Source organism: Bison bison, unplaced genomic scaffold (assembly GCF_000754665.1).
Source record: "Bison bison bison isolate TAMUID 2011002044 unplaced genomic scaffold, Bison_UMD1.0 scf7180017864472, whole genome shotgun sequence".
Taxonomy (NCBI): Eukaryota; Metazoa; Chordata; class Mammalia; order Artiodactyla; family Bovidae; genus Bison; species Bison bison.
In genome coordinates this window covers 11,549,629-11,561,538 of record NW_011495033.1, presented here as the reverse complement: position 1 = coordinate 11,561,538, position 11,910 = coordinate 11,549,629, and the positions used below count along the sequence as shown (strand labels likewise).

The 11,910-nt window shown below is 48.2% G+C and overlaps 1 protein-coding gene across 1 annotated transcript in view; it reads right to left on the bottom strand.

Annotated features, from left to right (window-relative positions):
• Positions 1–4,536: 4,536 nt before the first annotated feature.
• LOC105004063 (chromosome unknown open reading frame, human C17orf64) overlaps positions 4,537–11,910 on the bottom strand; it is an 11,759-nt gene continuing 4,385 nt past the window's right edge. The window contains exons 4-6 of the mRNA XM_010861578.1: positions 11,309–11,408; positions 8,088–8,283; positions 4,537–4,793 (exon numbers count right to left, since the gene is read on the bottom strand). Of these exons, the coding sequence (XP_010859880.1) occupies positions 4,714–4,793; positions 8,088–8,283; positions 11,309–11,408 (376 nt within the window). The 3' untranslated portion in view covers positions 4,537–4,713. The remainder of the gene's footprint in view (positions 4,794–8,087; positions 8,284–11,308; positions 11,409–11,910) is intronic.

The following is an 11,910-nucleotide window of genomic DNA, read 5'->3' as shown; positions in this document are numbered from 1 at the left end:
ATATATTATATCCTTATTGTATATTGTATATTATCAATACACTCCCACTTGTGCAAGGATAACCATTTAGCTATCTGAAAAAAAAATATTGGAATCCAATTACACAACTTTAAATTCCAGATAGATCAAAGATTTAAATGTAAAAACTGAAATCTTGGTGCTAGAAGAAGGAAAGATAGAATTTTTAAAATTTATTTTTGGTTGCATTAGATCTTCGTTGCTACCTTCAGCCTATTCTCTAGACGCGGCAAATGGGGCTACTCTCTGGCTGTGGCGGCAGGCTTCTCATTGCAGTGGCTTCTCTTGCTGTGGAGAGCAGGGTGTTCCGGCTTCTGTAGTGGTGGCTCATAGGCTCTAGAGCACAGGCTCAGTAATTGTGGTGCATGGGCTTAGTTGCTCTGTGGCATGGGGTACCTTCCCAGACCAGGGGTAGACCCTGTGACTCCTGCATTGCAAGGTGAATTTTTAACATTGGTTAAGAACATTGGACCACCAGGAAAGCCCGAAAGATAGAATTTTAAATATTCTCTGAGTGAGGAAGATCTTTCAAAGTCATAAAGAAACCACTTAAGAAAGATTGATAATTTTACTTTATAAAAACAAAAAATGTCTGCATGCACGAAGGAAAAATCATAAAGTCAAAACTAAGGAGCACTGGATGTGGAGCCAGGAGACCTGGGAAGTCTGTCTCTCAACTCAGCTGTGGCAGCCCCTAAGCCTCTGTTTTCTTCTCCGTAATGCGACAGAATCTCCCTGACGAGTTTGACATGAAGATCCAAGGAGGATGGATACAAAGAAAGCACTTTGCCATCTCCCGAGTCATGGAATCCAATCATTCATTCTACAAATATGTTAAGGGATTTTCCCAGCAGTCCAATGGTTAAGACTCTGCCTTCCAATGCAGGGGAAGCGGTTTGATCCCTGGCTGAGGAACTAAGGTCCCGATGCCACTGGATACAGCAAAAATTAAAGACAAAAACCCCAAATGTGTGTTAAGTGCCTCCTGTGTGCCGGGCCTGTTGTCCTGGGATACAGCAGTGAGCAAAACAGACAAAAAGCTCTGTCTTTGTGGAACTTCTATTTTAATGGGAGGAGAACATCAATAAACAAGAAATATAATCATTAACTAAATTATGTAATATTTGAGAGGTATTAGTACTTTAGGAAAATAAAAACAGTAAAGGATATTTGGGGTGCAGAGGTTGTTGGACTTTAAAATAGGGGATTACGGTAGGCTACCCTCAGGAGGTGATACTTGAACAAAGATTTCAAGGGAAAGAAGAAATGACCAAGTGGATATTTTGGTAAAGAACATTCCAGACAGGGGCCTTCCCTGGCGGTCCAGTGGTTGAGACTTTATGCTCCCAGTGCCGGGGGCATGGGTCCCATCCCCTGTCTGATCTGGGAACCAAGATATCCACATGCCTAAAGGTGCGGCATGTGGAATAAATAAATAAATGGCTATTTTTTAATAAAGGAATGTTCCAGACAGAGGAAATAGCCAGTGAAAAGGACCTGAAACAGGAGTATACTTTAAATCTTTTTTATTTATTTGGCTGAGGCAGGAGTATACTTTAAATTATTTTATCTTATTTTTATTTGGCTATGCCGGGCCTTAGTTGGAGCACACGAGATTTTTGGTTGCAGCATTTGGGATCCAGTTCCCTGACCAGAGATCAAACCAGAGATGGGCCCCCTGTGTTGGAATCATGAAGTCTTAGCCACTGGACCACCAGAGAAGTCCCCAGCAGTATGCTTGACTGGTATGAGAAAGCAAGGGTAAGGGCAAAGAGGTCCCAGAATGGACAGGGATAGATCATATAGGGCTTTGCCAGTACTCTTGCCTGGAAAATCCCATGGATGGAGGAGCCTGGTGGGCTGCAGTCCATGGGGTCGCTAAGAGTCGGACACGACTGAGCGACTTCACTTTCACTTTTCACTTTCATGCATTGGAGAAGGAAATGGCAACCCACTCCAGTGTTCTTGCCTGGAGAATCCCAGGGACGGGGGAGCCTGGTGGGCTGCCGTCTATGGGGTCGCACAGAATCGGACACGACTGAAGTGACTTAGCAGCAGCAGCAGCAGCAGCAAGCTCTTGCAAAAACTTTGGCTTTTAATCTGCAGGAGATAAAGAGCTGTTGGAGGGTTTTGTTTGTTTGTTGGAGGGTTTGTATATGTTTGTTTGTTATTTTTAGAGCAGTTTTAGGTTCACAGAAAAACTGAGCAGATGGTGCAGAGATTTCCTGCATACTGCTCTCCTCCACATGCACGGCCTCCCCCGTCACCCACACCCTCCACCAGAGCGGTTATTGATTACAACTGATGGACTTACATTGATAGAGAATTATCACCCAGAGTCCACAGTTTACATTAGGGTTGCTCTTGGTGTCACACATCCTATGGGTCTGGGCCAATGTATGATGGCATGTATCCAGCACTCTGGTATCACACAGGGTGTGTTCACTGCTCTAAAAATCCTCTGTGCTATTGGAGTATTTTGAGCAGAGCAATGTCTTGTGATCTGTCTTTTTAGAATTCTGAGACCTACTGAATTTAAGGAAAGAGTTAGGAGGCCTCCCCTACCCTCCCAAAAAAGGGACTTCCCTGGTGGTCCAGTGGTCAAGACTCCACCTTCCAATGCAGCGTATGTGGGTTCAATCCCTGGTCAGGCAACTAAGGTCCCACATGCCTCAAGGCAATTAAGCCCACCTGCCACAACTAAGACCTGATGCAGCAAAAAAAAAAAAAAGCCTCCAAATCCAAGCTCACCTCTTGCACATTTTACCTGCAGGCTTCCCGATTGTACTCGAGACTGGTAGGAATCTCCCACACTGGCTCCTGGTCTCCGGCTTTTGCACAGGAGAAGGCTGTAGAGTTCCAGAATTCCTGTAGGGGGCAGTGTTGCCTCACACACAGAGGTCACTTCCTTATTTTGGTCTCTTCCCTAAACACCCAGCTTTTCCCCTGCGACCTTGTCAGTGACATCGCTTGGGAGAAAAGTGGAGAGCCCCCAGTTGTCTGAGACACCCTCCGACCTGCTGCTCTTCTCTCACAAACCCTCCCTGCTTTGTCAGGACTGGTGGGGACCACCCAATGAGGCCGACCCCCGGCCCCTGCCTTAATGTCTCTCATCTCACCTCTGGGAGGCAGTGGGTGGGGGTGGGAGGACCAGAGAGATGGGGTGGCTGCCTCCCTCCCCACTGGTGCGTTCCTGTCCTTGGCCTTCAGGTCTAGACTGATGTTCATTTTACCATTTAAAACCTTGGATAATATTTACTCCTGAATACAAATCGAAGGAGGAGAGGAAAAAGGGTCACACACATTTATTCTGGTTCCCCACCCCCACCCCACCCTCCACCCTTCATGGGCGCCAGATGCTCTGCCTGGAGCGTGGCCAGTTTTTTCAAACTGTTGTTATTTCTAATGTGAAATGTACCGAGTTAATATTGGCAACTGACTTTTTAAAAGAAGTTCTACTTTAGTCATTCAAAATGCCCTAGAGAAGTGCTGCTGCTGCTGCTAAGTCGCTTCAGCCGTGTCCGACTCTGTGTGACCCCATAGACGGCAGCCCACCAGGCTCCCCCGTCCCTGGGATTCTCCAGGCAAGAACACTGGAGTGGGTTGCCATTTCCTTCTCCAATGCAGGAAAGTGAAAAGTGAAAGTGAAGTCGCTCAGTCGAGTCCGACTCCTAGCGACCCCATGGACTGCAGCCCACCAGGCTCCTCCGTCCATGGGATTTTCCAGGCAAGAGTACTGGAGTGAGGCGCCATTGCCTTCTCCGGAGAAATGCAGCTGCCTTTAAAAAAAAAAATTGTTTTGTGGCTGAGCCAGGTCTTGGATGTGGCATGCAGAATCTTTAGTGGCAGCATGTGAGCTCTTAGTTATGGCATGTGGGATCTTGTTCCCCAACCAAGGGTCCAACCTGGGCCCCCTGCTTTGGGAGCATGGAATCTTAGCCACTGGACAGCCAGGTAAGTCCCTTGGAACGATTAACATAGTTCCTTCTTTGGTCTCCTGACTCTACCCTCTCTCACTTCCTCGTACTTTGCTGATACCCACGTCACATCAACTCCTTCCCCTGCCTGGCATCTCCCTTGTCACTGTCCCCTCTAAGTTCCCACAGGATCAAGGGCAGACGATTTAAGAAGGGACCAGGCTTGTCACCCTCCGACCGACTCCTGGCCCACTCCCCTCCCACCTGTGCTCTCTCCTGGCAGACACATATCAGGCCTCTGTCACCTCCCTTAAGGCCCTCCCCAGACACCGGCATTACCCTGTTATAACGTCTACATGTGTGTGTGTTTCCCCCAGACTGTGACGGTCCTTGACACAGAAACTGCCTCTTACTCACCTGTGTATATGGAGGCCATTTGCTGTTCAGAAAGTGGCTGGCAAATATTTATTTTTAATAAAAAAAAAAAAAGAATGAGACCTCCCCTGCTCTCTGCAACTACAGAGAGCCCGCAGAGAGCAGTGAAGCCCCAGTGCAACCAAATAAATGACTTTTAAAAAATGAACGACGATGATTAGCCAAGTTGAACTGTCTAAAGGATGTTTATTTTCTTGTCCCATTTATACACAATTAAGACTGAGCATCCTTTTGATAAAGACAGCTTCTTCTTCCCCCTCACTGGTCCCTCATATCCCCCTCCCCTCAAGTGCAAGTGCTCTAGGATCCAGGGCAAGCTGGCCCTCAGCCCCAGCTGGGTCTTCTATAGACAGGTCTCTGGAGTGTCTGGGGCTTCCTTAATCCTCCTTCTCTTGAGTTTCGGCTCTTGAGGAAGCTTAGAACCTGAAAAAGAGGAAGGTCGGAGACAGTGACATCACAAATAGTAAGAGAATCTCAGCCTGTAACATTTGCCGGCTGTGGTGGGAAGAGCAGCAAAAGCTTACCTTGCTTTCAACCTAAGTCCCTTACCCTTTTCTCACAGAAACCCTGTGGGGTAGGGAGATGGAATCACCCCAGTTTACAGCTGAGGGATTACAGCTGAGGATCTGCAGGCGCAAAGTAAGGAAATGGGCTGCTCAAAGTCTAAGCCAGGGGTACAGTCAGGACAGACCTCCGGCTTCTGTGATTCCTCTCCACTCCTGTCTCCATTCACTCCCCAGTTTCCAGTACTTTGCTGCTGGGTTGTTTGCAAACACCATTGCCATCTTTTTACTTAAGAACTGACTCATGAAAAAAGTAAAGAACTGATTCATGAACACAGTGCCCAAGGAACACCATGAAGGTCCTATTTGGGGGGATGGTGTTGATTTCACTGATCTTTTCTTTTTTAAAAAAGAAATATTTATTTATTTTTGGCTGTGTCGCTTCGTTGCAGCTTGTGGGATCTTGGTTGCCCTCTGTGGGTGTGAGAGTTTAGTTGCCCAGAGGCATGTGAAATCTTAGTTCCCCAACCAGGGATCTAACTTGCAGCCCCTGCGTTGGAAGGTGGATTCTGAACCACTGGACTGTCAGGGGAGTCCCCGCACAGGTCACTTTTAATTTCATGATAGACACAGTGATTCACCTGGTCGTGGTGGCCCCACCTGGTAGTATGCATTTTCTCATGTAACACAGTAGGAAGAATAGCACCTCGTCTGAAATGTATGCCCGTCAGAAATGTTTTTAACACGAATCCATGGGACCCTTGACCTACAATCCTGCTCCGAGAGAAACAAGCTTCAAAGATGCCAAATGGAAGCAACGAGAAAACAGCAGGAGGTGGAACAGCCTGCAGAACAGTAGCCTGATCTCTTCAACATGTCGGGGTGGAAGAAAAGGGAGACTCAGGTTAAGAGAGACTTTTCCCTGGTGGCTCAGACGGTAAAGCGTCTGTCTACAATGCGGGAGACCTCGGTTTGATCCCTGGGTCGGGAAGATCCTCTGGAGAAGGAAATGGCAACCCACTCCAGTATTCTTGCCTGGAAAATCCCATGGATGGAAGAGCCTGGTAGGCTACCGTCCGTGGGGTCGCAAAGAGTCGGACACGACTGAGTGACTTCACCTCACCTAAGAGACATAACCAGGTGAAATGCATGGTTTGGGAAATTAAGTGCAAAAGGGATCTGACTATTGGGAAAATTTGAAAATGGAGTATTTAATTCAATGAAGATGTTGACATGGAAGGTTTCTATAATTATCTGAAAAAAGCAAGTTCAAGTCAAAACCACGCATTCAGCATGGTCTCATTTTGGTTTAATACAGGTGTTTATATACATGAAAAGCATCTGGAAAGTGGTGGACAATGTGATGTTTATATTTTCTTATTTTTTGTTAATCTGTATTATCTAATTTTCTAGGGTATGCTTGTGTTTGTAATCAAATGTTATTTTAAGAATTATAATTCAGGGGCATCCCTGGTGGCCCAGTGGCTAGGACTGTGCACTCCCAGTGGCGGAGGCCAGGGTTCCATCCCTGGTCAGGGAACTAGATTCCACTTGCAGCTCACATGCCTCTACAGAGTTCGCATGCTGTAACTAAAGGTCCCGCATGCTGCAACAAAGACTGAGGGTCCCGAGTGCCGAAACCAAGACCCAAATAAAGAAGCAGTTTTTTAAAAAACACTTTACCCCGCTCTAAAAAAAATAAATAAATAAAATAAATAAATAAATAATAAAAAACACTTTAAAAAAAGAAGCACAATTTCAAGCCCAACTTAACACGCCATCTGCAGCTTTTCCCTGTTCCCTGCCACTCTATCCCTCTCCCTCCATCCTTCACCTCTAAGCCCAGCCTGTGTGCTCACTGTCTCACCTCCACACAGACCTCCATTCCACCTCTTTGTCTCCCTCGTCTCTCTCCTTTTTCCTTTCTCTAAAGCCTGTCCCAAACCTACCTCCTTCCAAACCTCCGGACCTACCCTTTGCCCTATGACCTGAGATTGATCATTAGTGAAAGGCGGATGGTCATGCCCAGCTCTTCTGGGTGCTGCAGGGGTGGGTGAAATTAAGAGACACGATGCACCTGGTAAGGGAGATGCTGGCTCCGAAGCCTGAACCACACTTTCCTCATCTGATTCATGGACTGCCTGATCCAAATCATCTTAATGATACCGACTGCCATTCATTCCATGGTATGTTTCACTTCCTCAATCTAAGCAGTAGGCGCCAGGGCCACGGGCCCCACAGAGCTCAGGCACGAATCTGGGCTCAGGGCCATGGGCCCTCTTCACCGACCCATCCTCACCTCCCTGCTCCCTCTGGTCCAGCTGTAGCCGCTGAAAAGGCCCTGAGCGTGTGAAGGCCCGGCCTTCAGAGACATACCCTGGGTCCAGTTTAGGACCACGCCCTGGGGTCCTAGGTTTCCCTGTGCGCCTTCATTTTCTCCCACAGGAGCTAAGCAAGAACAGCTACACGTGGCCTCAGAAGCCAGTTCCAGAAGGGTGAGAGGTAGGAGGTCTAACTTCTCTCTGATCCTTAGTGCCCGGAACGGGCCTTCACAGACTCCAGCCTTGCTGGGCACCCCTCACTGAAGACTCTGTCCTTTAAGCCCACAGCCTCCGTCCAAGGGCCATGGTCACTGGGAAGGCCGTTCCCAGGCCATCTGGCTGGACGGCCTCCTTCCTGGGGGAGTGACCCCTTCCTTCCACCCACCGCCCACCCAACACCAAGAGGGCACAACCTGCTGCTCGGCCACTTCCCAGGAGTCTCTGCTCTTGGCCACTAGAAATGGCTCTGCTTCTGATCGTATGGGAGCATGCCTTTGTTTACCTGTTAGCTGGAAAAGGCACATTTCCCGAGACTTCTAGGGGGAAACTGAGATGGAACAGGAAGGAAACACACCTAAATATGATTATTAGTCCTGCCTGTGGGTCATGGGTGACTTTTCTGTTTTATCCTATCTGGCAAATCCCAGGGAGAGAGGCGCCTGGCAGGCGACAGTCTATGGGGTCAGACACGACTGAGCGTGCATGCACAAACATTTCAAATTTCCTACAGTGAGATGACCTAAGAGAGGAGGAAAAAAAGAGAAAAGAAAAAGTGGAGAAGGGGAAGGAAAATGGACAAAGAGAAATGCAGGGCAGAAGAGAAGATGGGATGGCTGGAAGAGGACCAGGTCAGGCACTCCCGGGGGGCAGACGGGCCACTCCTCCGGGCATACCTCTCCTGCGGGGGCCCCTGGCTCTCAGCTCCTTCAGCAGGCGGGCTGGGTGGCCCGGGGCCTGCAGCTTGGACAGCCTCTCCTTCATGCCATTGAGGTGGCTGCGGAGCCCCCAGGCAGTGCAGAGCTTGGGCAGACTGTCCTCCTGGTCAGCCAGCAAGGAGCTCTCCGGGGCGTCCAAGGGGCAGAAGGCCATCTGCAAGGGGACCAGAGTGTTGAGGAGGAGAGAGGGGCCGCCTGCCAGAGCCCGAGCCCTGCCCGTGTTAGGAAGCTGCTGCGGCCAGGCTGCACCTCACGCTTGGGCAGCCAGGATGGAGTGAGGACCACAGATGTTGGGGGGCAGAGGGGGGATCATGGGGATCTTGAGGTCAGGCTGCCAACTCTGTCTTCTTGGGTGGTTCTTTCCTTTGCAGTATCTCCTCCCTCTGGTTTTTGAGCATATTATGTGTTTGTAATGAAACAATGGGACTTAAAAAAATATTTATCTGGCTGTGCTAGGTGGGGGACGGCATGGCAACCCACTCCAGTGTTCTTGCCTGGAGAACCCCATGGATGGAGGAGCCTGGCGGACTGCAGTCCATGGGGTCGCAAAGAATCAGACACGAACGACTGAAGCAATTAGGCATGCGTGGCTGTGCTGGGTTTTAGCTGTAGCATGTGGGATCTTTAGCTGTGGCATGAGAACTCTTAGTTGCTGCATGTGGGATGTAATTCCCTGACCAGGGATTGAACCCGGCTCCCCTGCACTGGGCAGAGTCTTAGCCACTGGACCCCCAGGGAAATCCTGGTGCTTATTTTTTAAAGTCCTTTGCAAAATTAAAATCGAGAGCCTGGAAACATCTTTTGAAAGTTCCTTGGCTGCTGAAATCTAGGAATGACTAAAATGGCAGCTCCTCAAATTCTTAGAAGGAATCACTGAATCTATCCCCATATTCATGTTCAGAGAATGAAACAAAGACCCACAGAGAAAGTGAAAGTCACATCCAACTCTTTGTGACCCCATAGACCATACAGTCCATGGAATTCTCCAGGCCAGAATACTGGTGTGAGTAGCCTTTCTCTTCTCCAGGCGATCTTCCCAACCCAGAGATTGAACCCAGGTCTCCTGCATTGTAGGCAGTTCTTTCCCAGCTGAGCCACAAGGGAAGCCCAAGAATACTGGATTGGGTAGCCTATCCCTTCTCCAGGGGATCTTCCTGACCCAGGAATTGAACTGGGGTCTCCTCCACTGCAGGAGGATTCTTTACCAACTGAGGATGCCATTATAGCTGCCCAGCTGGAGCAATGGGCAGGATAAGGTCAGAGCAGGGCTCTCCTTTGAATGAGATTATGTTTGAACCCAGCTCTGTCCTTCCCATTTGCTACGTGGTCTGGATCAAGTTCCTTCACCTCCCTAGATCTGGCACCCTCATTTATACACTGTGGATAACAATTCTAATTACCACCTAGGGTTACTTTTGAAGAATGACATGAAGGAACATAAAGTTTCCTAGTACATAAACACTGTTCCCTGTAATTATTCTTTTGGACAGTGCTTCTCAAAGGGTGCTCTGTGAAATATTCTAACCTCACAGACCGCCTGAAAAGTGGGATCCACTCAGAGTGCAGGAGAGAAATCAATGGATTCTAATGTAACCTAGTGTGAAAAGTTCATTGATAACAAATCTGAAAAGGCTACATACTGTATGATTCCAAATATACCTTCCAATTATACAGTCCAGAAAAGGAAAAACTATGGAGACAGTAAAAAGATCAGTGGTTGCCAAGGGCCTTGAGGGGAGAAGGGGGGGATGAATGGGCAGAGCACTGGGGATTTTTAGGGCAATGAAACTTCCTTTGTCCACTGTAATGGTGGATACATGTTACTGTATATTTGTCAAAACCTACAGAATGTACAAAACAAGGAATGCACCTTAATGTAAACCATGGACATTAACAGTGTATCCATATTGGCTCATCAAAGATACGAATGTACCTCTCCAATGCACCAGGGAAGCCCCAATAAGGAAAACAGGAAAGGGTAAATACGGGAACTCTGTGCTTTACCCCCAATTATTCTATAAACCTAAAACTGCTTTTTTAAAAAAAGTCTATTTTAAAACATTCATTGAAGGAATTCCCTGATGGTCCAGTGGTTAGGACTCTGCACTTGCTCTGCAGGAAGCATGGGTTCAGTCCTGGTCAGGGAACTAAGATCCTGCTGTGTGATGTGGTATAAAATGAAAACAAACAGCCTAATAAACAAACATCTGTTGATACGGTTTCAGATTCAACACTGCAGTTAAGTAACTGCCACTTGCTGAGTTTTGGTGTCAAAAAATATTCACCTTTATCTGAAAATGCTAATAAAATACTCCTCTCCTTTCTATTAATAATTATATATATATATATCAGTAGGAGGCTGGATTTTCTTATGTACCAAATCATTATATCGTAAGAGACTGAGCAAAAGCAGATATGAGAAGCCAAGTGTCTTCTATTAAGCCAGACACTAAAGAGATCTGCAAAAATAGAAAGCAATGTCACAGGTTTGATTCATGGATCGGGAAGATCCCCTGGAGAAGGCAATGGCAACCCACTCCAGCATTCCTTCCTGGGAAATCCCATGGACCAAGGAGTCTGTCAGGCTACAGTCCATGGGGTTGCAAAGAGTCAGATGCAACTTAGCAACTAAGCACCATAAAAATTAAGAGGGGAGAAGTGATCTGAGACTAAGATGTTTGAGAATCACTGTTTTGGGACAAAGCCTACCCGGGATATTTATCCTCTGGCTTTTGCAATGGTCTCCATAGCCTCCCCCAAGCTGGCTATGCCTCTCTGCCTGGCCTGGGTCGTCCCCACCCACGGCTCCTCAGAAAGGTCCCTGCTCCTGCTCAGGGTGTGGCGGTGGAGGGTGAAGCTGAGTCTCTGGCCTCCTGAGCCCACTCTGTGCCCACCCCGAAGCCAGTGGAGTTTTCCTCAGGCAATGAGCATGGGAAGGACTAAAGAGTACTTGTTCTATCACAGGGCTCTTCAGGAAATTTCCCGCCAGTCCAGTGTTGAGGATTCTGCACTTTCACTCCTGGGGGCCCAGATTCCATCCCTGGTCAGCTAACTAAGATCCCTCATGCCACATGCTGTGGCCAAAAAAAAAAACAAAACACAGCCCTTCAGGCTCAGATCTCCCCCTATAATTCAAGAACACGCCACCCAGCCCTCTGCCGGCCAGGGAGGAGCCTCACCAGGAACTTGGTGGTCTGGTTGTTCTTGGTATACTTGTAGAGTTTGCGAAGCTGCTTCGCCTCCAACTCTGAGAAGAGGGAGACAAACCGCCAGAGCATCCTGCAAGGGAGGGGAACCGAGGCTGAGGGGGCGGGGCCGAGGCCGAAGGAGGCGGGACCGAGGCTGAGCGGGGAGGAGCCCAGCCCCTCTCCCCCCCACACCTGCCTTACGGCCAGGACCATCCGTCCTGGACCACCCCTGCCCCCTGAATTTTTGGTTGGGCGCTTGGAGGGCAGGATTCTCCAGGCCTTGAATCCCCTGTATTTGGTGATGAGCCCCCACAGCACGCAGCAGTTATTCTATCAGAGTTCTTTCCCCCACTCCTCCCACCCCGATTCAAAATAGGGAAAGGAGTATGTCAAGCCTGTATATTGTCACCCTGCTTATTTAACTTCTATTCAGAGTACAGCATTAGGAACGCTGGGCTGGAGGAAGCACAAGCTGGAATCAAGATTGCCGGGAGAAATATCAATAACCTCAGATATGCAGATGACACCACCCTTATGGCAGAAAGCCAAGAACTAAAGAGCCTTTTGATGAAAGTGAAAGAGAGTGAAAAACT